This window comes from Mandrillus leucophaeus, unplaced genomic scaffold, assembly GCF_000951045.1.
Source record: "Mandrillus leucophaeus isolate KB7577 unplaced genomic scaffold, Mleu.le_1.0 Scaffold596, whole genome shotgun sequence".
In the NCBI taxonomy this organism is placed as follows: domain Eukaryota; kingdom Metazoa; phylum Chordata; class Mammalia; order Primates; family Cercopithecidae; genus Mandrillus; species Mandrillus leucophaeus.
In genome coordinates, this window is record NW_012106430.1 from 1,792,848 (window position 1) to 1,817,752 (window position 24,905).

Genomic DNA, 24,905 nt, shown 5'->3' on the forward strand with positions numbered 1-24,905 from the left:
AAAGCCTTCCCAAGAAGAACAGGTACAAACAAGCCAGACAGTAAAGATCACAATAAATACCTAACTCTTCAATGCCCAGATACCGAAGAACATCTGCTAGAATCAACACCATCCAGGAAAACATGACCTCACCAAAGGAACTAAATAAGGCACAAGGGGCCAGTCCAGGAGAAACAGAGATATGTGACCTTTCAGACAAATAATTTGAAATAGTTGTGTTGCAAAAACTCAAAGAATTCAAGATAACACAGAGAAGGAATTCAGAATTCTACCAGATAAAGATTAAAATAATTAAAAAGAATCAAGCAGAAATTCTGGAGCTGAAAAAATGCAATTGGCATACTGAAGAATGCATCAGTCTTTTAATAGCAGAATTTATCTTGGGAGGCCGAGGTGGGTGGATCACGAGGTCAGGAGATCAAGACCATCCAGGCTAACAGGGTGAAACCCCGTCTCTACTAAAAATACAAAAAATTAGCTGGGTGTGGTTGCAGGCGCCTGTAGTCCCAGCTACTTGGGAGGCTGAGGCAGGTGAATGGCGTGAACCCGGGAGGTGGAGCTTGCAGCGAGCTGAGAGCATGCCACTGCACTCCAGTCTGGGCTACAAAGCGAGATTCTGTCTCAAAAAAAAAAAAAGCAGAATTATATGTAGTCAGAGGAGACAACAGAAAAAAGAATAAAAACAATGAAGTCGGCCTACAAGATCCAGAAAATTGCCTCAAAAGGGCCAATCTAAGACTTATTGGCCTTAAAGAGGAGGTAGAGAGATAGGAATAGAAAGTTCATTCAAAGGGATAATAAAAACAGAGAACTTCCCAAACCCAATGAAAGATATCAGTAAGTACAAGAATATTACACCAAGGATTGGGTGCGGTGGCTCATGCCTGTAATCCCAACACTTTGGGAGGCCACAGTGGGCGGATCACGAGGTCAGGAGATCGAGACCATCATGGCTAGCACCAGGATGAAACCCTGTCTCTACTAAAGATACAAAGAATTGGCTGGGCATGGTGGTGCGTGCCTGTAGTCCCACCTACTCATGAGGCTGAGGCAAGAGAATGGCATGAACCCAGGAGGCAGAATTTGCAGTGAGCCGAGATCGTGCCACTGCACTCCAGCCTGAGCAACAAAGCGAGACTCCATCTCAAAAAAAAAAAAAAAAAAAAGCAGAATATAACACCAAGCAGATTTAACACAAAGAAGGCTACCTCAAGGCATTTAATAAACTCCCAAAGGTCAAGGATAAAGAAAGGATCCTAAAAGTGGCAAGAGAAAAGAAGCAAATAACATAAAACGGAGCTCCAATATGGCAGGCAGCAGACTTTTCGGTGAAAACCTTACAGGCCAGGAGAAAGTGACATGACATATGTAAAGTGCTGAAGGAAAAAAACTTTTTACCCTAGAATAGCATATCTGGCAAAAATACCTTTCAAACGTGAGGTAGAAATAGAGACTTTCCCAAATAAACAAAAGCTGAGGGATTTCATTAACACCAGACCTGTCCTACAAGAAATCCTAAGGGGAATACTTCAATTAGAAAGAAAAGGACATTAGTGAGCAACAAGTAATCACCTGAAGATATAAAACTCACTGGTTACAGTAATTACACAGAAAAACAGAATATTTTAACAATGCAACTGCGGTGTGTAAACTACTCTTATCCTAACAGAAAGACTAAATGATGAACCAATAAAAAATAATAACTACAACAACTTTTCAAGACACAGACAGTACAATAAAATATAAGTAGAAACAACAAAAAACTAAAAAGCAGGGGGATGAAGTTAAGGTGTAGAGTTTTTATTAGTTTTCTTTTTGCTCGTTTGTTGGTTTATGCAAACAGTATTGTTGTTATCAGCTTAAAACAATGGGTTATAAGACAGTATTTCCAAGCCTCATGGCAATCTCAAACCAAAAAACATACAAATGGATACACAAACAATGAAAAGCAAGAAACTAAATCATATCACCAGAGAAAAACACCTTCACTAAAGGAAGACAGGAAGGAAAGAAAGAGAAAGAGAAGACTGCCAAACAATGAGGAAACAAATAAGAAAATGGCAGGAGTAAGTCCCAACTTATCAATCATAATGCTGAATGTAATGGATTAAATTCTCCAATAAAAAGACACAGAGTGGCTGAAGGGATGAAAAATAAAACCCACTGATCTGTTGCCTACAAGAAATACACTTCAACTGTAAAGGTACACATAGACTGAAAGTATAGGGATAGAAAAAGATATTCCATGCCAATGGAAACCAAAAAAGAGGAGGAGTAGCTATATGTATATCAGACAAAATAGATTTCAATGCAAAAACTATAAGAGACCAAGAAGGTCACTATATAATGATAAAGGGGTCAATTCAGCAAGATGATACAATTTAAAAGACGTATGTACTCAATACTAGAGTACCAAGATCAATAAAGCAAATATTATTAGAGCTAAAGAGAGACATAGGCCCCAATACAGTAATAGCTGGAGACTTCAACACACCCACATTCAGCATCAGACAGATCTTCTAGACATAAAATCAAGAAAAAAAAACATTGGATTTAGCCTGCACTATAGACCAAATGGATCTAATAAATATTTTCAGAACATTTCATCCAAAAGCTGCAAAATACATATTCTTTTCCTCAACACATGGATCATTTGCAAGGATAGACCGTATGTTAGATCACAAAACGAGTCTTAAAACATTCCAAAAAAAGGAAATAATATCAAGCATCTTCTCTGACTATAATGGAATAAAACTAGAAATCAATAACGAGAAGAATTTTGGAAACTATACAAACACAAGGAAATCAAACAATATGCTCCTGAATGACCAATGGGTCAATAAAGAAATTAAGAAGGAAATTGAAAAGTTTCTTAAAACAAATGATAACGGAAATACAACATACCAAAACCTATGGGATACAGTAAAAGCAGTACTAACAGGGAATTTTGTAGTCATAAGTGCCTACATCTTACTCCAGTTAAAATGGCTTTTATCCAAAAGACAGGCAATAACAAATGCTGGCGAGGATGTGGAGAAAAGGGAACTTTTGTTCACTGTTGGTGGGAATGTAAATTAGGACAACCACTATGGGGAACAGTTTAGAGGTTCCCCAAAAAACAAAAAATAGAGCTACCATATGATCCAACAATCCCACTACTAGGTATACATATCTAAAAGAAAGGAAATCAGTATATTGAAGAAATTTCTGCACTCTCATATTTGTTGCAGCACTATTCACAATAGCCAAGATTTGGAAGCCCAACCTAAGTACCCACCAACAGATGAATGGATAAAGAAAATGTGGTACATATACATAATAGAATACTATTCAGCTATAAAAAAGAACGAGATCGTGTCATTTACAACAACATAGATCGAACCAGAGATCATTTTGTTAGTGAAATAAGCCAGGAACAGAAAGACAAACATTGCATGTTCTCACTTATTTGTGGCCTCTAAAAATTAAAACAATTGAACTCACAGACATAGAGTGTTGGGGGGATGGTTACCAGAGGCTGGAAAGGGTAGTAGGGGCAAACGGGATGGTTAATGGGTACAAAGAAAAAAATAGGATGAATGAATAATACCCAGTATTTGATAGCACAACAGGGGGACTATAGTCAATAGCAACTTAATTGTATATTCTTAAATAACTAAAAATGTATAATAGTATTGTTTGTAACATAAAAGGTCAATGCTTGACGGGATTTAGTCACCATTCTCCACGATATGATTAGTACTCATTGCATGTCTGTAACAAAAAAATCTCATGTGCTCCATAAATATATACACCTACTATGTACCCACGTATTTAAAAAATTTTAAAAATAAAAGTAAAACATAAGAGATCATACTATAATAAGTCTCAGGATGGTGATGACTAATAAGTGAATGCAGGTAAAACATTTAGAAAGCATGCCTCACACATATTAGTTGTGGTTGTTACAATTATTAAAATAACTTTTTGTTCCCCTAATGCAATTGTAGCATGGTCTCTTTTCTTTAAAGACGACACAGACTGTATCCATTCTCGTGCTTGTAATAATTTTTGTAATCTAGAGCAGGGTCAGGAAACTATGGCCTCTAGGTCAAATCAAGCCCACTGCCCTGCATTTGTAAATAGTTTCGTAAATTAGTTTTATTGAACACAGCCATACTTATTCATTTACATATTGTCTGTGGCTGCTTTTGCACTACGATGGCAGAGCTGAATAATTCGTACAGAGATTATATTATTATCTGGCTTTAACAGAAAATGTCCGTCAACCCCTGATTCTGAGTAAAACAAAGTTTCAAAGTTTATTTGAAAAGTCAGTGAATGACAGGATGGGAATCTGTACTCAAAGACAATCGTTTTTCCTCTGTCTCTACTGCTGGTTGCTATGGGGATTCAAACGAGTCACATTACCTTCCCACAACTCAAATTCTTCATTCATAAAAATAAATACCCACACATATAAGAAGGTAATCATAATTTTCTGACTTATATAATTAGTGTATATTTTAAGTATAACAATATGCATAAAAGTGCTTTGTCAAATTTAAATTATGAAAGCAGATTTGGTTCATTAATCATCAACAAGGTTATTAAATCTAATCCACTCATTCACCTTCTTGATGACAAAGTCTTGTAACAGGTCTAAACTTGCTCTTCCTCAACTGGTTTTGGGACCAGGCCAGTGCTGTGGCCTTGTTTAGCTGCTAAGGAATAATATCTTCCCATTCTGAACATTTAGAATAATGAATTTGGTTATGGGATACAAGGAACATATGATTAAGCAATTATTTTCTTTTCTCTCTGAAGGATCATCATTAAAAAGTAGTGCTTTCCAGCCAATGGCATTGAAGCTGCACACACGCAGCTCGAAGGGGCCCTTTGCCAGCTGGCCTCATTAAATCCCTGACATGCTCTCCTGCATTTTGTTGTCAGAGTGTGTTCGTTCCTCGATAACTCTGCATTCCTGTCCCAGGGCTCTTAGGTCCACACCTTCATGTTTCTTCCCTCTTGCTGAGTTTGGACTCTTTCTTTGTTGGGTAGAATTTTCTCCTGTGTCTAATCCCATATTTCTCATACTTATTGCTTAAAGAAAAGGAAAACGTTCCACAATTGGTTTGTCCTTTTTTCTGAAAACTGAAGATCCTGATCCCTTGTCTCATCCCAGACCAATCTATCAGAAGGAAACACAGTTCTGTCTACAAAGCTATGGGTTTTCCGTTTCATATGTAGCACCTTCCCTTCCATTCTCCTGGAGAGTACATTGTAGTTTATCTATCATACTCTTAGTGTCATATAAAGGACTTCTGTTAAAAGGCTGAGGATTTATAGGATAAAGAATCATAAAACTAAACCCTGTGGATAAAGCCTGTCCTCTTCTGTGTGACGAGTCATGGCAGGAGGCCTTTGGGAACCCACAAGAGGCAGAGCATGGCAGAGGGTTTCTCATATGTAAAAAGGTTCTTCAGTCACTCTCCTGTCTGAGCTGTTTCATCACTTAGAAAGGCAGAGTGTACCTGTTCTTTGGGTTTGTGGTAAGTAAAAAATTTTTACTCTGTACATGCTTATTACCAATTATAATTTTGACAGGTTACAAACATTACATTATGTTATTATTATATTACAAACATTTGCTTCCATTCTTCCAGTGAATGTGGTAACACACAGAACACTGGATTAATCACACACTAAACACTAAGAGTAAATAGCTCAGAATTATTTAAAATTCTGGCTAGGAAAGAGATTTATTCCAACAGTCATGAATAAAATTTTCTTTAAAAACAATAAAAAAGTGCCATTATGCTAGATCCCCCTAACTTATCTGATCAAACTCCTCAAGGTCAACTTTAGAAAAGAACTAGTTTCAAGTCATAAAGAAAAATCATCAGGGCTCCAGAATCTCAAAAAGTTTGAAAAGTTTCATTAAAAGATCTGAAGATTCCATCTCCCTGCAGTAGAGGTTAGGATGAGTCAAGTGGAGATAAAACAGCAAATCATCTGGGTATTAGATTTCAGACCATAAACCCATTTGCTTTGGCAAGACACTTTAACTTCCAATTTGGTCTGTCCATTAAGTGGCAGAAGAGGAGGTTTTCAATGAAAGGTAATTTACAGGTGTGCAATGCAGATAGTTTATTGGGAAGTATTGTGGTCTTGTCTTTGAGGGTGCCTCCTCTTGGGTTATAGAGGTGAGCAAGATGACTCTGCCTGTTTGGCAGAGAGAATGTGAATCACATGTGACTAAATTTTCGGACAGATTACTGGATGATTGCAGGCAGGGTGGGATGAATAAAACCTGGACCTACAATGCTTTGAGAAGAAATGGTTGCTTGGTTCCAAAAAGTTCTTTTCTTCTTGTTTCTCCTTTTACTCCTCTCTAAGATTTCTTGTGATGAAGATTTATTGCCACCAAATTCAAATTCTGCAACCCCAAAGCCTCAGGCTGACACTAGCCAGAACCCAAATAATGACTGCATTTATGGAATGATTCAAGCAGTATGGGCTAGATTGGGCAATAGGGGAAAACATTCTAATGTTAAATTGCTTTTAAATAGATATTGTGTAAACAATAGAAACAAACCAGGTGAAATGCCTCTCCATGGACATATAGTGAATATGAATAGTTGTGTTGCTGTGGTTGGTAGATTCTATAATGGAACATGCCTGTAATATAGGAACTTGTTTTGCTTTATTTCTTCCCTCCATAAGTAGTTGACTCTTTCATATGTAAAAATTATGTTTCCTTTTGTTAGCAGTAATGGACTTCGATTAAATCATGTGTTTTTATCATATCAATTTGTGTAAGTATTTTTATCCAAGTTATTTATAGAACATTTAGGTCTGTCTTTCAAAGGCCTTAGTAATCTTTAATGTTTGCTGGTCTGCTTTTAATTCATCAAAGTCCTCCCTCAACAAGTATTGCAAAACACACACGTGCAGCAGAGATTTTCCCTCTACAATGTATATTTGATATGCTTAATGTTCATCTTTATACACACAGAGGCATATAAGAAATGTGGAGGTTGTCTATAAATTCAAGGAAACATTTAGGTGCACAGTGATACATAGATACATGGGTATAATACTTTATGTACTTGATAAATATTTCATCCCTACCATAAAAAGAGCTTTTTATCAGCTTTGATTGTTTTTTTATTACCTTAAAGTATTGCAGTTGTTTCTCAGTATTCATTGTTCCTTCCTTTTCTTGTCTCAGACAGGAATTGAAGATGAAAAGCTCTGTATCTCTTAGCCACCCTTTCAGTTCTTTGATCCTGACCTCCAGCTGCCTTACCAGGCTTCCACTTTCAGGAGAGAGCAGGTCACGTGGACTGGACCCACTGTGCCCTGCCATTGTGTCCTGGATCTTCTCTCCTAGGGTTTTCTAATGCATCAGATTAAAAAACAAAAAAAAAAAACAAACAAACAAACAAAAAAACCCACCACGAACAACAAAAAAACAAAAACATAGATTAGCTTAGGTACCAGAAACACATTACACTTTTGTTGGTAACAAGAGCCATCCGGAAGCGTCCATCTATACCTGGCCACCTCACTACTGACTTTCAGTTCAGATTAGGTCGCTGTTCCATTTAGTATTTGAATTCTCAGTGCAAGTTGTTCTGAGTACCAGCGGATACTTAAGAAGACCTCATTCCTTATTCACTTACTTTCCTTTAATAGAAAGGAGATTTGGCCCATAGTTCACCAGATAAAAATTCATTTGAATTTTTTTGGTCACAGAGAAAAATTCATTTGAATTCTCATGATAGGACTTTATAGTAAAACAGTCTGCACATAAAACGTTCAGGAGATATAAGTTTAATAAATATACTAAAGAGACCAAGAGTAGATGAAGCATGGAGAATTAACTTCCATTTTTTGTTTTGTGATGTATTCCTGAAACCATATAACTAAAGGGTTTTAAGAAAAGGAAGCCTCCTTGGTGATTTTGTTGATTTTACCTGACTTGGAAATTGTTCAATTCCACAATTCTTTCCATTTTGCATTTCTGGATGCTGGACTTTCTAATACCGAATATGTGTTAAAATAATCCCCAATTCACTATGCCAGAAGCCTACTTAAATTAACCACTATGGCAGGAGAGTGTTGTCAGGGAGGGCTCTTTTCTTTTTTTCTTTCTGGTGGAAAGCACTCCCAATCAATAGGATTTAAATCTATAATGATGAATTAAACCTACAAAAATAAGCTTTAAAACACAAATAAAATTAAGTCAATAAACATTCATCTGGTGTGTAGTGTTCTGTAAATAGTATCTTTAGGAGATTGTAGCAGAAGAATAGCCTTTCTTGGCAACACCCTTGTATTTTCATGGTGACACCCTTGTATTTTCATGGTGAAAATATTGATAATTTGAAGACCCTCAGTGGAATCCAGATTTAGCTATTGTTTTTACGCTGTAACAAAAGTAGCAGCAGGAGGTGAAATCAATGCCCTTGGAGGGTAGGGTCACAAAAAAGAATTTATTGCCACTTTTTTGTTCTGGAACAGTTTGCAATCATAAATTCTTCATAAACAGAATACTTCAGAGAATGGTCTGTCTTCATAAATATACGACAGAGGACATCAATTTCATTTAATTCACAATTTGTGTCAGCACAGCAGATGCCAATGCCTGCCTTGATAGGGTTGTTTAATATGCAATTGAGACAGAGTAATATGCAGCACAGGGGACAAAATTTCACAGATTAAACTGTACGCACCACTGACATTTCATTCTAATGTATTTCCATTCCACACTGTTCACCTTAGATGAAAGTAATATTAAAAACCATATCCCTCTATTTTACTATTGTTAGAAGTTAAAATCCTTGTCTTTAATTTTTTTCATGCCAATTAAAATGTAATCATGCCAATTAAAACAGTATGCCTGGTGGTGTTAGCATGGTACAGGATTTATAAAAAATCTTCCCTCACCCTACTCTCTCACTGCAAACCTGCATGTTGTATTTGAATGATATTTTTGCCAAAATGGCAACTATTTTTAAAGTCTCTGATTTATAAAGGATAGCTAAATATTATTTCTTTTTTCAATATAATATTGACTTAAAATTCTGTTGAGGAAGCAATACACGTGACACAACTTAAACAATTTTCTTAAAATATTATTGTTATTTATCAAATTAGCAATGGATATATTAAAATGCAATGTAAACAGACTTATCACTACTTTATCAAGCACATAACGTTGCTATTCTTATCTATGTACTAAACAACCTTTTAAAATGTCATACACTAACCACATTTCTCCTGTCTGAGATCAATGAATGCTGTAGAATTTGGCAGATTTTGATTTAAGTCACCGTACTATAAATTGAAAGCCATTAATTATTATTAAAAAGCAACAATATGTTAGATGAAAAACTTTTAACATTTTAAGTTACTTTGCACAACTGCAGAGTGTAGTGAATTTAAATGAGAAACAAGGACTTAAACTTGCAGTTTTTTAATCTCCCAGATTAGGCATGGCATAAACAGAATACTGGCATTCCTCCAAATCATCAAGGTACATGAAGAGCTTTTTATTCAAAATATTTTTGGAGTATTATTTATCTAAAAAAAATTTTTTAAGGTAGAAAACTGGAAGGCATGCAAAATTATGCTCCATAACTGACATCGCCCATACTTGGCTGTTATAATTAATTATTTAGGTAATTGACAAATATAGCTTACCCTTGATTTGAAGTGAAGGCAATTTAGGAGAGAAGCTGATGAAAAAATACAGTTTAACTTTTCTCTCAGCTGTCTTCCAACAAAAGGACAGCACTGTCTCCTGCACAGTGCCATCCTGGTCTCTGGGTAACAGAATCTCTATATTGCCTTTTTGCCAGATTCTTGCATCTCAGTCTTTGGCTGAGACCCAGCCCATCATTGCGTGAAATGAATTACATGAAACTTTTTTCTTTTTTTTTTGGCTTTTGTTAAAAGTGAGCTGGAAATTGAGGCACAAAACACAGGCTGATTCAATTCTGCAATTCAGATTTGGGTCAAATTTGCATCTTTGTTTTGGTAGCTTTAGTGTGACTTGAAAGCTGTAGTGACAACTCCACTTTTCATCTTAAGGGTACAGTAAATAGTTAAACAGTAGATGTCTCTTACATGTACCTTCAGAATAAATTCTATTAACATTCATTCAAGCATGACAGTCAGTATATATCAGATATACTGTATTATAGTTGACTTGGTGCATACCCATAATACATGGAATATTTTACTTACTTTTTCATGTATTAAAGAACCAAAATTATTAAAATCTGAGAGGAGACAAGCTCAGAAAAAAAAAATCAACAGAAGAGGAAAAGCAGTGTCTTTCCCATAATAGCATGAATAGCTTGTTTGAAATGTAGGTAGTGAATTGAAAGAGAGAGATATTTGTGCCTCAAATTAGAAATCAGACAGATAGAGTACTTCACTACGCAAAAAATGTACACATAACCTACAAACAGTAATAAAAATGCAAATACCCCAAGCAGTTCCCATTTTTCATTAATTGAATCCACTTTTTCAAGGAGATCATTTGGTAGTAAAACGCCACCTTTCTTCAAAGCTTCAACCTTACTAAGCAGCTCCGTCTTTTTCAGGTGTCTGATGGACATTTCCACACTGTATCGCTAAAATGAAAAGAGAAAAAGAGATATCATTAGGGAGAGAGGTGTTCTTAGAAAATCATTGAACACAGAATTTGTGATGCTTATGAGCATTAAAAGTTTTTGTTCCCAATAAAATTTATGGGGAGGCTAAACGTAAGTACTTTGAGTAGATGAAGAATATTGCTGAATATATTATACACACACACATACACACACACACACACAGTTATTACATTTAGTTGACTAAGATTTCTTTCTTAAACTCAAGTTTATACACATATTTGATCTTTAAAATATTCCAAATAGGACAATAACTGGTCTAGGGGGGTTTAATATTACAGTTAATTTTGGTCATCATTTGGCTCCAGAGTGCTGTCCACCTCTCATCTCTGCCCCTAAAGGACCAGTCTCAAAGTGGAAGAAATAAAATTATTCATGAAGATTATGTAAGTTCTCTGAATTCTCAGTTAACATTTTGTTTTCATTTTCTTTTCCTTAAAAATTCTGTGTGGGCTTGGAGAAAAGGTACACATAGAGAGAAAAAGGAAAGCCACCATTTTAGGTATAGTTACAAATCTATGTTTCCTTACTGATTACTGTAAAATATCCCCCAAATCATAGTTGACTACAGAACCCTCTCCCCAAGTATGTATTATATTCTAACAAACTGCCAAGAGAGTCTCTCCTAAAAGATGTTTTGCTGGAGATAATGTAAGTGCTATTTAATATGACAGTTACTATGGTGATTCTCTTCAAATAACTCTATTTGGATAACTCCATAGTTAGTCCTATATTATGGATAGCCATAAATGACTATGACTGTACTTTATAAATGTACATGTAAAAACACCTCTGAGTAGAAAATCTAGATTCTGGTTAAAATATTAAACATATTTTACATTTTTAGCACATTTCCAAAATATAATAGCAATTTTAAAACTTTTTTCTTTCAGGCACCATATTTAGGTCACTGAGTTCCATGGTAGTATTTGTTCCTTTGCCCTAAATGACCAAGGGTGCCCTAAGATAAACACTTTTATCAGAGTTAATAAGAAAAACTTTTCTCTGGAAATAAGTAAATCAGTAAGTTCAAATGTGCCCAAGCACTTGGGTGATTTCATTCACCTTGAAAACATGATATTATATAAGATTCCAAACAAAAATACAATTGGAAGCAGATTAAAGGAAAAGAAGGTGTGAAATCACTGTTTCGGTTAATAGATCTTCAGCATTTGCATGCATATGTTTGCATACTTTTAGTTTCATATTTTAATCTTTCATTTACACTAAACATGCACATCATTTGTATTATGTAAACTTCTCCAAATGTTAGTCATTTGTGGATCACAGAACAAAATGTTTTAAATGAGGTGATTTAAAGCATTTCATATTATTAATGAATGTTGATCAGGGTGTCAGAGTATCCAAAATTACATGAATATGCATAGTGGAGAAAATCAAGGGTTACTTTAGAGCGCTTTTAGAATTTGGCCTGTGATACAAGAGAAATTCTGATTGCGTTTTCTAATGGAAGGCAATTACCAGGGCCATGTTACTCCAGCACTTAGGAAACACACTGTCCACTTGAATTTTCTGGATTCAATATTCAGAAGTATTCTAGAAACCTAGATAGTGTTTCTAGAGTGATGTGATGATTGGAGGAGATGACAATCTGCTTTATGCAATTAGGTTCCCATCTGAAATGATATAGCTGACAAACATTTACATAATTAATTTGGTAAGATTTCCACATAATATTGGGGGAACCAGTATTTCAGGCAGGCAGGAAAATCTTATTCAAATATTTTACTTATGCCACATGGTATCACACATTGACAGAGAGAGTCCTCTGGCTGTGCCACTTGGGAATGGCCTCTACCAGTTATCCTTTAACTTGTGACAAGCTCATCCCCCCTCTTCACCCCAACTTTAAACAGCTCTCACACAGCAGACCAGTCAAGAAAGGAAACAGCTTAGATGTGTCCCATAAAAACGACAGTCTTACACAAATAAAAATATAAAAAGCAATTAATTTAATTTTAGATGTAATAAACTAATCTTCTCCATTAAATGTGTATAAGTAGTCACTGCAATAGCTATTATAAAAGGTTATTACATTTAAAAGAAACTTGTCTTTATGTATGCTGTCAGTCTTTGTCACCATATAGCCTACTGTCTAAATAGCTTGATGAAAGGTGTGATTGATGGACAATGCCTTCAAACTATAATATAAAAACTAAGAGGATCTAGTTAATTGTTCGATGTATTGATATATGAATGAAAGGTACTAAAATGTTATATAATTTAAGGTGAAAATATTTATTTTAAGTTTTGAAGCACATTCAAGGTTAAATCTAGTACGATTTAGGGGCTCAAGCTGTATGTGTAATAATGTCAGGAGCTTCTATTTTTGTTGATGCTAGTATGTTTTTGCTCTTCTGTCTCTTAACATCTTTTCAGAAGCATTAGACTCAGAGAATCAACTGCCAGCTCTATCAGTTTTCGGTCATCCTATCAAGTGGGGCTACTTTATCCTGTGGTGAGAAGATAATTTAATCTTCATATTCATTCCACCCACAGCAGTAAGTGAGCAGAGGCTGCCCCATTGTGTCCTGTAGTCTGGGGATGTTATGATATAGACTACTCTTCAATAGGCAAAAATGAGATTAGCAAAGTTAAAGTCAGAAAGCTTTTCTTGAGTGCTAAGGTAAATAAGCATCCAGTATTTAATTTCCCCACAGCACCTGCTGTGGGCCTCTCTGTCTAGTCAAAAATAAAATATACTCTCTTGAAAGGCCATATTTACATTATTAAGTGTATTTGCTTGGCCAATTCAATTTTGACTAATGAAGCCTCCTAATAGATATGTGAATGATCTAAATTAAAGACACAGGACACTACTATTCTAAATGTCATCCCTGTGTATAAAATATAAATAAAATTAAAAAAAAAAAAAGAGTTAAAAATAACTACAAACTCTAGCCCACCATTTTAACTAAGAACTAAAGAAGTTGTAGAAAATTCCTATTGAGTGCTTTACTTAGCACAAATGCTAAAACTGAATTATAAAACAAGGTCAGCAAAAACAGGAATTTCTGAACTAAACATACTTAGAAATGCATGAAGACTTGATTGAGATAACTTTTTTGACAGTTATGCTAAAGGCTTCCCCGCCACACCGAAGTCCCCCTCCTTTTTTTTTGTTAGAAATCACACCGAAAATTCTGCCCAAATGGAGACTGGAACAATGCCTTGAAACAGTGTTAATTGTCACCATGGAAACCAGAAGAATAAGCCATTTTGAAACTGGTATAGAAGGCACACATTGAGCAACTCAAGCATTTTTCTGCCTCCCTCAATGTTAAGGAACAAGATGCCTTGTCACTGTGAGGTCAGAGAAAGAAAACATCATGAAAGAGTTGTAGATGCTCACTGTCTGGTAAATAAAAAAAATAAAAAATAAACTATATACAGCTAATGCTATAAGACTCTACCCAGTGAAATCTTTTTGAAACAGAAGGATCATCAAAAGATGGCCAGGATTGGGGGATGGCTTCCACCTAAGCAAAACTTCAGGGCTATATTATGTGAACCTTGCCCCCAAAGCTCCCTGGGAATTCTGCTGTTGTAATAAAACTTCAGAAGAGGAAAGAAAAAAGGCAGCATGATGGAATTCAAAATAATGCTCTAAAAGCACACAGAGAGATTAAGACATCCATTGTAAGACTTTTGTATGGTGCTTCTGTTGGTTATGCTGAAAAGAGACCAGACATTGCTGAACAGAGAGTGAAGCTTTGGCTGCGAGAAACACACAAATTAAACTAAAGACATTTCTTGATTATTAGAATAGGGCTGTTGTATTCTGTGTCATCAGGGTTTCAGCATTTATATCTTATACCATATTACTTTTAACTGAGCTTCAGTTGACTTTATATTAGGAAAAGTGAAAACAAGGGAAATGATCTAGTTATTAGAATGACAGGATTGAATGTCTTTCCTGGTACAAATAATGCCACAAACACCTGTTTACCCAGCGAGATTCCCTTTCCCATATACACATGATTGACTGATAGATACGATCGATCTATCGATAGATAGATAGATAGATAGATAGATAGATAGATAGATAGATAGATAGATAGAATACACTGAGAAAATAAAATATATCTTACTTAGTCTATCAGTAAGAAAGCAAATGCTAGGAACACACCAAAACACCAAACTATTGGCAAAATAATGTGTGAAAATACGCATTTTTGCCAAAAAAAAATCCAGGGATGTGTCTATTTACAACTCTCACGTGTTTTCTGGCTAGTGTTTGCCCTCTTCATTCGAGGCTTCATGGTGGCCCCTCAGCAAGTCCATGCCTAATGCCATTCAGTGGTGAACAAAGAGTCTTTTTATATAAAAGTCCAGGGTCCAAGCTCAGCTGTACATGCAGAGTGCAGGAATCTGCTAGAGGCCAGTGTTGCCTTTGCAGCAGCTCTTGTGCTGCCCCCCTTTTCAGAAGACTTGTGTGTAGCATCTCACAATGCATATGATGCTGCACATGGAGTCAGTACCACCAACACATCCAGAAGATGTTCAAAATTGAAGAAAAGGGTTCAAGTCCAAGACAAATAATAGTCGTTATTTCTTGCAAACTCCTTGTATTTTATCATTAGAATTTATGGTGAGTAATTGCATAGAGAAATTATAAAGACTCCTACAATTGTCCTTGTAAATTAATAATAGGTTTTCCTGATTGGGATAAATTTGCTGCTGAGCCTTTGGAAAAATTAAAAAGTGCAATGTCATTTAAAATTGCCAGAACTCGCACAGCAAATTACACCTGAGGTTAAGAATTGAGTTTTCCCCCTCTTCTAGCTTATTCCATTTGCATGATCTGGAAATCACATTACACTGGCCATGTACTGTTAATTGGACATAGATTGCATTATCTTTAATATAAATCAAACTACAAATATTAAAATGAATTGCAAATTCCCTAATAGAAGATCATAAAACAATCTTTTTTAAAGTATCTCCCATTAATAATTTAATTCCAATTATATCACTCAGAAAACTTAAGTAGGAGACCTGGCAACTTATTTCTCCAATCATTTCTTTTAAATAACAAATATCTAAGCCTTTAAAAATAAATATAGCTAGACTAGAAGTCACTGTTATAGAACAAAAATAAAAACACCAATAACTGAAAACTTTCATGTCAATTTCATATAAAATACGGCATAAGGACGCCAAGTCTACCTGTCTCCTTTCTTTCTTACCCATGTCAAGGGTGAGAAAAAAGTCTCCTATAGGTAAAATTTAGTAAGTTTAAGAACTATTTTGATCATACCCTGTAAAATTATAATATTGATTATTATTTTTTTATTTACTTTTTAAAAAGGTTCTCTATCCCCTTAGATATTTCTATAAATTTGATATCTTTCTGAAGCTTTTGTATGGCCTTTAATGAGTTTATATTAAATATTTAATACTGTTTAGGGCATATCCACTACTACCAAAAACAGTTATATTCCCAGCAGTCCCACTGTTTCAGGCAGAGGACTTGATTGATCCTCCTAGCCTGAATTGAGTAGAATGAAAAGAAGCAGTTGGAAAATAGCTGCAATCATTTAATGCAGATGACCTCTGACAGCCTCGCAGCTCTTCTATCTGAACAGAAATTTGCATGGGGTCTCTGTGCAGAGGAACAATGTAACCTAAATGGTAGACAATCTTTATTCTAATGAAGTGGGTGTCAAGGTCAATGTAAAACTGCAATGATAAATGGTGCACCACTAGGCAAGAGAAGTTGCATAGGCATTGTAGTGCTTTCACATTAATTGAAGACTGAAATGCACTGCGTGAAAAGCACAAGCCTCCCTTTTCACCATAATGTGTTAATGCGCCAATACTGAAATGATTTCTTCAAGATGTTTGCCTGTTGACCTGTATCTTATTGCAAAAATAACCCAAATATAAAATTATGGCAAAAAATGGACATTTTTAGAATTTAGTGTTTTCCTGGAATCGAATTACAAAAATTAAATAAAACGCTCCCAAATGACGTCCTGACACCTAATGTAATTCCTTTGATCTCTTTTTCTTTTCTTTTTCTATTTAGACTTGTCTTTAATTAGTTTCAACCAAGCAACCTTTTACAGAACCCTTCGTTTGGGTACTTTCCTGTTGAGCAAACTGTAAAAGAAGACTGAGGAGAGGAGAATCATTCAAATATTATTTTTCCCCTCACTTCCAAGTTTTCTGCTTAGTCTGCAGTAAAGATCTTCAGGTGTTGTTTGTCCTGAATGAAAATGTAATGAAAAGTCTACGGTTTGTAAAAGAAAATAACTATTTTCTAGTGTGGGAACTAGAAAACCTTAATCTGGTCATTGGAAATTGCCAAAATGACTGCACAGAAATAATTACACCATTACTTCAGTTGGTCTAGCAATTTTGTGGCAGTCAATATTTTTCATCCCATAAAAATAAGGATAGTAAGCTGCTTTTTAAAAATCCGGATCTACTTAAGCCTGTAAAGGGGACATTGTTTGCTAATACACTCATTAGCAACCAAGCACTTTAACTTCATCAATTAAACAGGAAATGGAGTTGCATCATTTAGTTTCATAATTTGCTAAAATACTGATAAGAGCATATTATTAACCATTTGGGAAACATTTCCAGGCTCAACTCATAATATCTTATAAACTGTATTTTTATGGTTGATATTTTTTTCAGATTCTGGTAGACTCTATGATATAGCTACATTTCCAACAGTACACTTCCTGTTACAAATAGATTTTAATAAAGCAATTACAGTTATAATAGTCAAGAATGGTCTGTAGGTCTGCAGTCTTGGTGAGAGAAGGCTATTAATATCCTTTATTATAAAATAAATGATACTGCTAGTCTGCAACTCTGATGTAAAAACAAATTGTTTCAAACGGAAATCAACATTCCTGAAATGGTAATTCAGAGAAAAAAAAAATCTCAACATGAAGAGGATAGTGAAAAAGAAAAAAAAGTTACTGATGAAACTGTTTAAAAAACTGTACAGCTTCATCTGTGTGTGATTTGTCAGGTCTGAAGCTTTGACGTGCCCAAGGGGCAGACCCCAGCGGGGAGTAGGCTGCCGAGCTAAATAGCTGTGAAAGAAGTCTTAATGTAGGATGGAATTCAAACTAACCTTGACATGACCTCGGGAAAAATATGCAAAAAGTAAAATGAATGCTCTCTGCAAGATACATCCTAATTTTGTGGTAGAGCTGGTTAGTTTTACAAACATAACTGAGACCTTAAAAGAAAAATAGAAAGCTAGTAAAAGGGGAAAAGTTTAGAACACAGGCAAAAAACGTAAGCAGGCATGATGTGTTACTGTGAAGGCATGTGAACCATTTGGAAAGAATCCAAATAAAAACCCACACCGAACAATATTGTTGTCAGCCTGTCTATTCAGGAAAATTGTTTTTTTTTTTTTTTTTTTTTTTAGGTTGAATATAAATGACACAAAGCCAAGATTACATCATTGCATTACAAAGTCTGTTGTGGCTTTTAGCTGAACAAGCCCCATGGATCTATTGGTTTAGGACAGTAATTCAGTAAGGAGGTTTTAATGTGCTATTTCTTCCTCCAGTGTCAATAAAAAAGAGAGAAATTTAAGGAAGAAATATCCCATGTGCTCTCTAGTCTATTTCTTGCTTTTGATCTGTATTTGATAAGCTGAACTCCAGTTTCAGTTGATGCATTCAGTCCTCATTTGACACTATTACAAATTTTGCTTGTTTTGAAGTGATCGGCTTAGTAGGAAGGCATTTGCTCTAACTCCCTAGCCAAGAACTGGCTAACTCACTGGATATATGGAAATTTTAATTGAGTGTCAACTTGTGTAGAAATTCAATCTTATTACCTTCTCAATGCAATTTTGTAGCAATACCAGTTATTTACTACACTACTAACCAGATTTTAAACATAATTAAATTGCTAAGAACATACACCCAAAATCTAATGACTTAAATCCCTACTCCAAGAATGTGAATTCCTGGATTAGATGTATGCTCTTCCATTAGATTTCATAAGCATAAAGTGAGCAGATGGATGCAATCTTTTAGAAGCACAAAGGTTTACTGAGGACCTGTTGAACAACTATATGTAAAGATCATTGTTTAATGGATGTTATGCCATAGGTCTCTTCTTTGGTCCATTCTTATTAAATATTTTATTAATGACATAGATAAGAAAAATATGAATATGGCATACTGATCAGATTGGGAGATTATACTAATCTCACTGATCAATAAAGTATAATATATATTTTAGCTCAGAGATCACAAACTCAAATACCTAAGTGTAGTGGTATGCTAGTAAACCGGTTCTCTAAGCAAAAAAAAAAAGAAGAAAGAAAGAAGAAGAAGAGGAAAAAAAGACCTGATTTGTAGTGTTCGTTGATTTCCCTAGTATAAATACTCCCACCGTGGCTGATTCCAATCTACCAATGGTGGTTGCTGCTGATAAAATTCCTGAATATTTAACAATATGCTCTCATAAGTCAGTATTAGCCAGCTCCAACACTTCATTACCAGGCAGATGATATCAAGGAATTGAGTAGGGCAAGGATAAATCTTCTTCTCTCTTTCATATTCTAACTATTGCTACTGTTATAAAAAAGAGAACTTTTTTTTACTAAAATAAAGAATGCATAAATGTGATTATTACTAATATCCAATATCAGTAAGAGATAAGAGGGTGAACCGTGGAGGATGGGAGAGCATATGCCTCATCTAAAAGGGGCAACCCTTCACTCAGCTCTGCCAACTGTTAACATGTGGAAATATGACTTCAACATGGGTTCAGTATGGCTAGACATATATATTTTAAAGCCTATACACACACACACACATATATTTTATATGAAGTCTCAAAATTATTATATGTTGCATTAAAACTTTTTAACACTACACAGACTAAACTATGTCTCTGGATATGAATCTGCAGGCAACTACTTTACAATGTCTATTTCAGATGATAATAGACCCTAAAAGGAACAAAACATGCTGCCATAATGAGTCAAATCTAAGAAGGAGAAATGACAAATGTAAAGTCAGATAGTTAATAACCACCCCATTTCACCCCATACCCCTACTCCAAAACTATAAAAAGTTTTAAACTGCATAAAGAATGGAGGTGACAAGGCTTCACTTGCCTTTAGGTTCAATGTGAGTCAACAGACAACGGAAGGTAGACGTAAATTTTAAAAAAAGTGACACAGGAGAGTTCCCCTGAGCCCTTCACGAGACCTGTGAGAGAGGTGTGGCTCATTTATTTGGCCACCCGCACTCCAACTCCTTGCAGGAGGGGGAGCACGCAGATGAGCGAGTGCAGGAGCCAGGACAAGTGACTTTGGGTGCCAGCAGGAAAAAAACCTGCACCGGCCCACGGCAGCGTCTAGGGGTTGCCCACAACCTCTGGAGCCTCAGAGGGCATGGGTTACAAACAATGCTCTTTTAGCATTTGCCATCTGTGGATGGCTTAAGTGTTAAACAGCTTAGAGAAGAGTCAGTATGACAGCCTTTTTGGGTTCCCGCACCTGGCGCATCATGAATTCTTGTCCAGCATCCAGGAAGAATCAGGTCACACAAACGGACTGAAAGGTGATGTATGTGGAAGATTTTACTGATGCAAGTGGCTCTCAGTGGGCTGGGGAGCTAGGAAGGGGATGGAGTGGGAAGATAGTCTTTCCCTAGAGTTTGGCCATCCCTGGCTGAACTCCTCTCTGACTGTCCCCAGCTGGCCGAACTCCTCTTGACATTCAGACGCTTCTTCTCTTCTCTCCTTCTCTGCTGCACTGCTCTTCTCTGCCAGTGGAGCCTGGGATTTTTATGGGTACAGGGTTGGGGGTATGGTGGGCCAGGGTGGTTTTGGAAAAGGCAACATTCGGGCAGGAAAACAGGAATGCATGTTCTCATTTAGGGCTGTGGTTCCAGGCTTGAGGGTGGAGCCCTTGCCAGGGACCCCCACCCTCTTCTACCCAATATTTCCCTGCTTCCTGTCCATATCAAAAGGAAACATGATTTTGGGTTGAATTAAGACAAACACAGGGTTAAAAAAAGAAAGGTAATGGATATATTAGTTTGACTGTGATTTGCTAGGCCCCTAATACTGCTTGCATTCCATTTTCCAAAAGGGACCTAGACAATGTTTCAAAGCAAAGCACTTCAGTAAGGGAGAAGATTCAATACCCCAAGGGCCAAGCTGTTGAATGAGCTAAAGGTATTCAGCTAAGAGGGCAAATAAGAGTTAGAGGTGACAGAAGAGAGGAAGGACATGTTAGCAGACTTTGAATATTTAGAGGACCTTTGCATAAAAAATATTAATTTGTTCCATCTGACCTCAAAAGTCAGGCTGGGGGTCAAAGGCTGAAGCTTAAGTAGGAACACAGCATGAAAGATAGTGAGTTCCCATTCATTAGAGGTGTTCAGGCAGAGATGAGAAGTCTACCTGGCTGGGATATATTATGGGCAAATGAAGCATTGAGTGAGGATTGGCCTGGAAGATAGAGCCTAAAGTTCCTCTCTGTTTTAGAAAGTTGAGCTTCTTTGGATGCACATTCACAAGATCAGCCATAACAATTACATTATTTCAGGTAAAAGAAATGCCAAGATTGAAAATCACCAAGTTAAGAAGAAGCTGTCATTCGCTGGAACAAGATTCAGAAACAAGATTCTCATACAGAAAAACCTGAGAGAATAACAATAGAGCAAATACACAACCACATAAAATGTAAGCTGTAGAATCTAAGCTAAGATGGGCTACAGAGAACCAAAAGAAAGGGCAGGGTTAACTGAAAATTCCAAAACTGTCTTCAATCCATCCTGTTTTAGAGAGGCATTTCATTGAATGTGAGATACAGAATGAAACCTTTCAAGTCCTTTTATCTGATAAATATAGGAGACTTCTATAATAGAATTTATGTGGTTAGGTTCATATTTCAACAATGTCCTTCCTGTAAATTTTTTTAAAAGACATAAACTTCAAGATAAATATCTCCCTCAAAAATCTCCTTCATCAATACAGACTTTCTTCAGTAGATATCGAAGATGTGCATTATAACCCTTGCTACCAGCAGCATGAGCATAATTGTAATTTCTCCTCCATGCTATGAAACTTCATGGTTGTGCTATATTATATTGAAAATCTACACATCTCAAAGGGTTTTCTGTGCATTCCAATGTACTTTAGTGACGATGTGGATCATTGCCATAATACATCATGACTACTCTAATTATGGTTTCATTATGATGCACCATATCAGGGCTGTTGTAATGTCATGTCAGCACATAGTAAAAATAGTTATGCAATTATGTAATATCTGTTAGAGTATGCAATGTAGGAAGGAAAAAAGACTTGAGGCACAGCAATTAATGTAATGAAACTCAGTTTTCTCCTTTAAAAAAGTTTCCAATGTAAAAGTTTCATTTATTTTGTTTTCCATTTCCCAACCTAAACAAACACCTCTAAACACAGCTATTTCTGTTGAATTTGGCACTACTACATAATTTTTTAAAGTTTTTTTTGAGACAGGTTCTTGCTATGTTGCCCAGGTTGGAGTGCAGTTGGCTGTTCACAGGCATGATGAGCACACACTATAGCCTTGAACTCCTGGGCTAAGTAATCCACTTGCCTCAGCCTCCTACGTAGCTGGGAGTACAGGTGCATGCCACCGCACTCAGTACAACTACTTAATTTAGAATTTTCTAATAACACAAAATAAGAAGAATAGGAACAGAAAAATTTTTGACTCTAGCTGTTCTCCAAACGTAACAAAAGAAAACATTTACCTAATACGTGCTATACGAAATCCAATAACAAGTTAACGGTAGTAAATTAAAGTCCATTGAAGAATTACCATTATGCAAACTTCAAATACAATAGTCACATTCTTCTATCTTCCATGACCTCTTGTGTGGACATACCACTATTTGCCTTACCCCCTAAAACTTGATTGACCATCTATCTCCTAAATAAACTATGATAATGAAATGAGATAAAGCAATGATATGCATGTTTACATCCCTAAACTACTAAGACCATAAATATTCACATGCCTTTAGTCTAGCTGCTAAAATATACACAGATATCTATAAAAACAGAAATGTTATTTGTCTTGTAAATTTGAAGAATAAACTTTAAAAGATGGTGGCTATGTCTTCTTTAGTTGACCACAGAATATCTTGAATATCTGAGACCTTCAGAAAGCCTTGAGTCAATGAATAGTTTCTCAAACTAAGTGATGTATGAATTTCTGTTTGTTGTTTTAATATACAATCAAAGGAGAATTTATATATCATAGCTTACCACATATCTTTATAGCTGAATTACAGGCCTGTTCAGTGCAAGTATTTATAATGAAAATGCTGAAGAAGCCTGAACTATGGATGTGTATGGTTGTGCAGCAGCAGCAGCCATTTCAAATATAGATTTATTTTTAGCATTAGGAGGCACCAAGTTTGTTTAAATCTGGACTTTTTTTTTCTACAATTGCAAGTAATGTTAATAGCACACTGTAAATGTGAAGGCTAAGTGTGCAATGTCAAAATAGACTGGATCTCTCTGAAAATTGGAAATTCAGGCTTTTCAAACATAATCCAGATGTTTGGCTTTTATTCAGATTTCAAGAAAGAGGGATCTAATATGATATAAAATTCATACATGCATATTTCATTAGTGCCTTTTGTATCGCTGAATTAAACATTCTGAAACGTGCTTTTCCCAAATCACATAGAGTTTTAAACCAAAGCAGTTGCCAAGATGCTCCACACCTCAAAAATAATGCCAAATTAATTTCATAAGGAAGAACTTATATATTTCTTATGTTAACTCTGTTGATATTTCCTCAAAGAGATATCTTGCTTTCTCTTTGAGGGTAAGAAGAAAAATGAGAAGTAGAACACTGTAGCCATTGTAGTTTATCAAAAAGGTGTTGCTGCAGAACATGGTGGCTTTTGAAATCTATGCGAATCAGTTTCCTAAATAAAGGCTGAATGCACTATCGCCCTTATTGTCATCATCAAAAAACTATCTTTTCAAGTTTCGTGCAAATGGGCATTCCCCAGGGACTAAGGACTCCAGCACTGAGAAGCTGCACCCAGGATTTACCATGTGATGGTAGGTGTTAAGACAGAGCTGATCAAAGCTTTTCCAGGGTTGCCTGTTCCCAAAACACAATGAAAGTGCCATTATACCTTTATGTATTCACATTGTGACTTTTTTTTTTTTTTTTTGCAGAGTATTTTTAACCTTCAAAGGGTTTTCACATCTATAATCTTAACAGATCCATAATGCTATGGAGTTTTTCTTGATGACTGCTCAAATCCCTGTATAGGGAAAATATCTGATTTTTAATGCTACTTTTTAAGAATATCTCTGGTGCCTTCACTTCAGATGAGGATAAGTATGGTTTCAGAATTAGATTATAAGCTAATTCTACAAGGGAATGTATGAGGTCAGAGACCACATGTGTTTCACTCTTTACCCACCGTAACTCTTAGCATTATGGTTTAAATGTAGGAGGTTGTTGCAAAATATTTATTCATTTGAATTTCTCCCAAAAGAAAGTCCAGGCAGATATAGAGAGCAGTTGAAATATATGCCAGATATAGTGTTAGTACACAGAAATGAGTAGAGTGTGATTGCTTTATCTTTGAGCTTCATTTTCTGTGAAAAAACTTATTTGGCAAAACATCCAATACAGAAATATTATTCTCAATTTTCAGACAGATACCATGAACAAAGTTAATTGTTTATCATGGCCATGAATGGTTAACACAAGAAAAGCTTCTGTGAAAATCTATCAAAAAAAAGAGGAAGGTGGCAGTAGTTCTTTGAATATTTTAAGGGCACCTTTTATAAGGCAGTGTTTTCTCAAAGCAAGAACATTTGATCAGAATGCGAAAGGCTAAATCTAATTTCTAGTTCCGATATCAGTATGCTACAGACTTAAATACCTTTCTGTTCTACCCATCCCCTGACCTCTTGGGTCTTTTTGTTTCTTTTGGGTACCTACCCATATTTGTCAGAAAAATATTTAAAAAAAATAAATTTTAGAGATTTTAGGCTTTAAGGCTTAAACACTGCTGCTGCAGCCTCAGAAAGCTTGACTGTCATTTCAATGGATTGTTCTTTTTTTGTTGATCTCCTATGGCAAGCCCATGGGGAAAAGTTAGTAATATTACTTCTGTCTTACAGATTAAAAATTGATACATAGAAGCCAAGTGACTTGCCCAAGGTCAGTAAGATCTACTAAAATCCACA

The 24,905-nt window shown here is 35.7% G+C and overlaps 1 protein-coding gene across 1 annotated transcript in view; it reads right to left on the reverse strand.

The window, feature by feature from the left end:
• The window catches only part of AKAP6 (A kinase (PRKA) anchor protein 6), a 520,177-nt gene that overhangs the window by 99,191 nt on the left and 396,081 nt on the right, over window positions 1-24,905 (reverse strand). The window contains exons 11-12 of the mRNA XM_011999517.1: window positions 10,482-10,628; window positions 7,157-7,381 (exon numbers count right to left, since the gene is read on the reverse strand). Of these exons, the coding sequence (XP_011854907.1) occupies window positions 7,157-7,381; window positions 10,482-10,628 (372 nt within the window). The remainder of the gene's footprint in view (window positions 1-7,156; window positions 7,382-10,481; window positions 10,629-24,905) is intronic.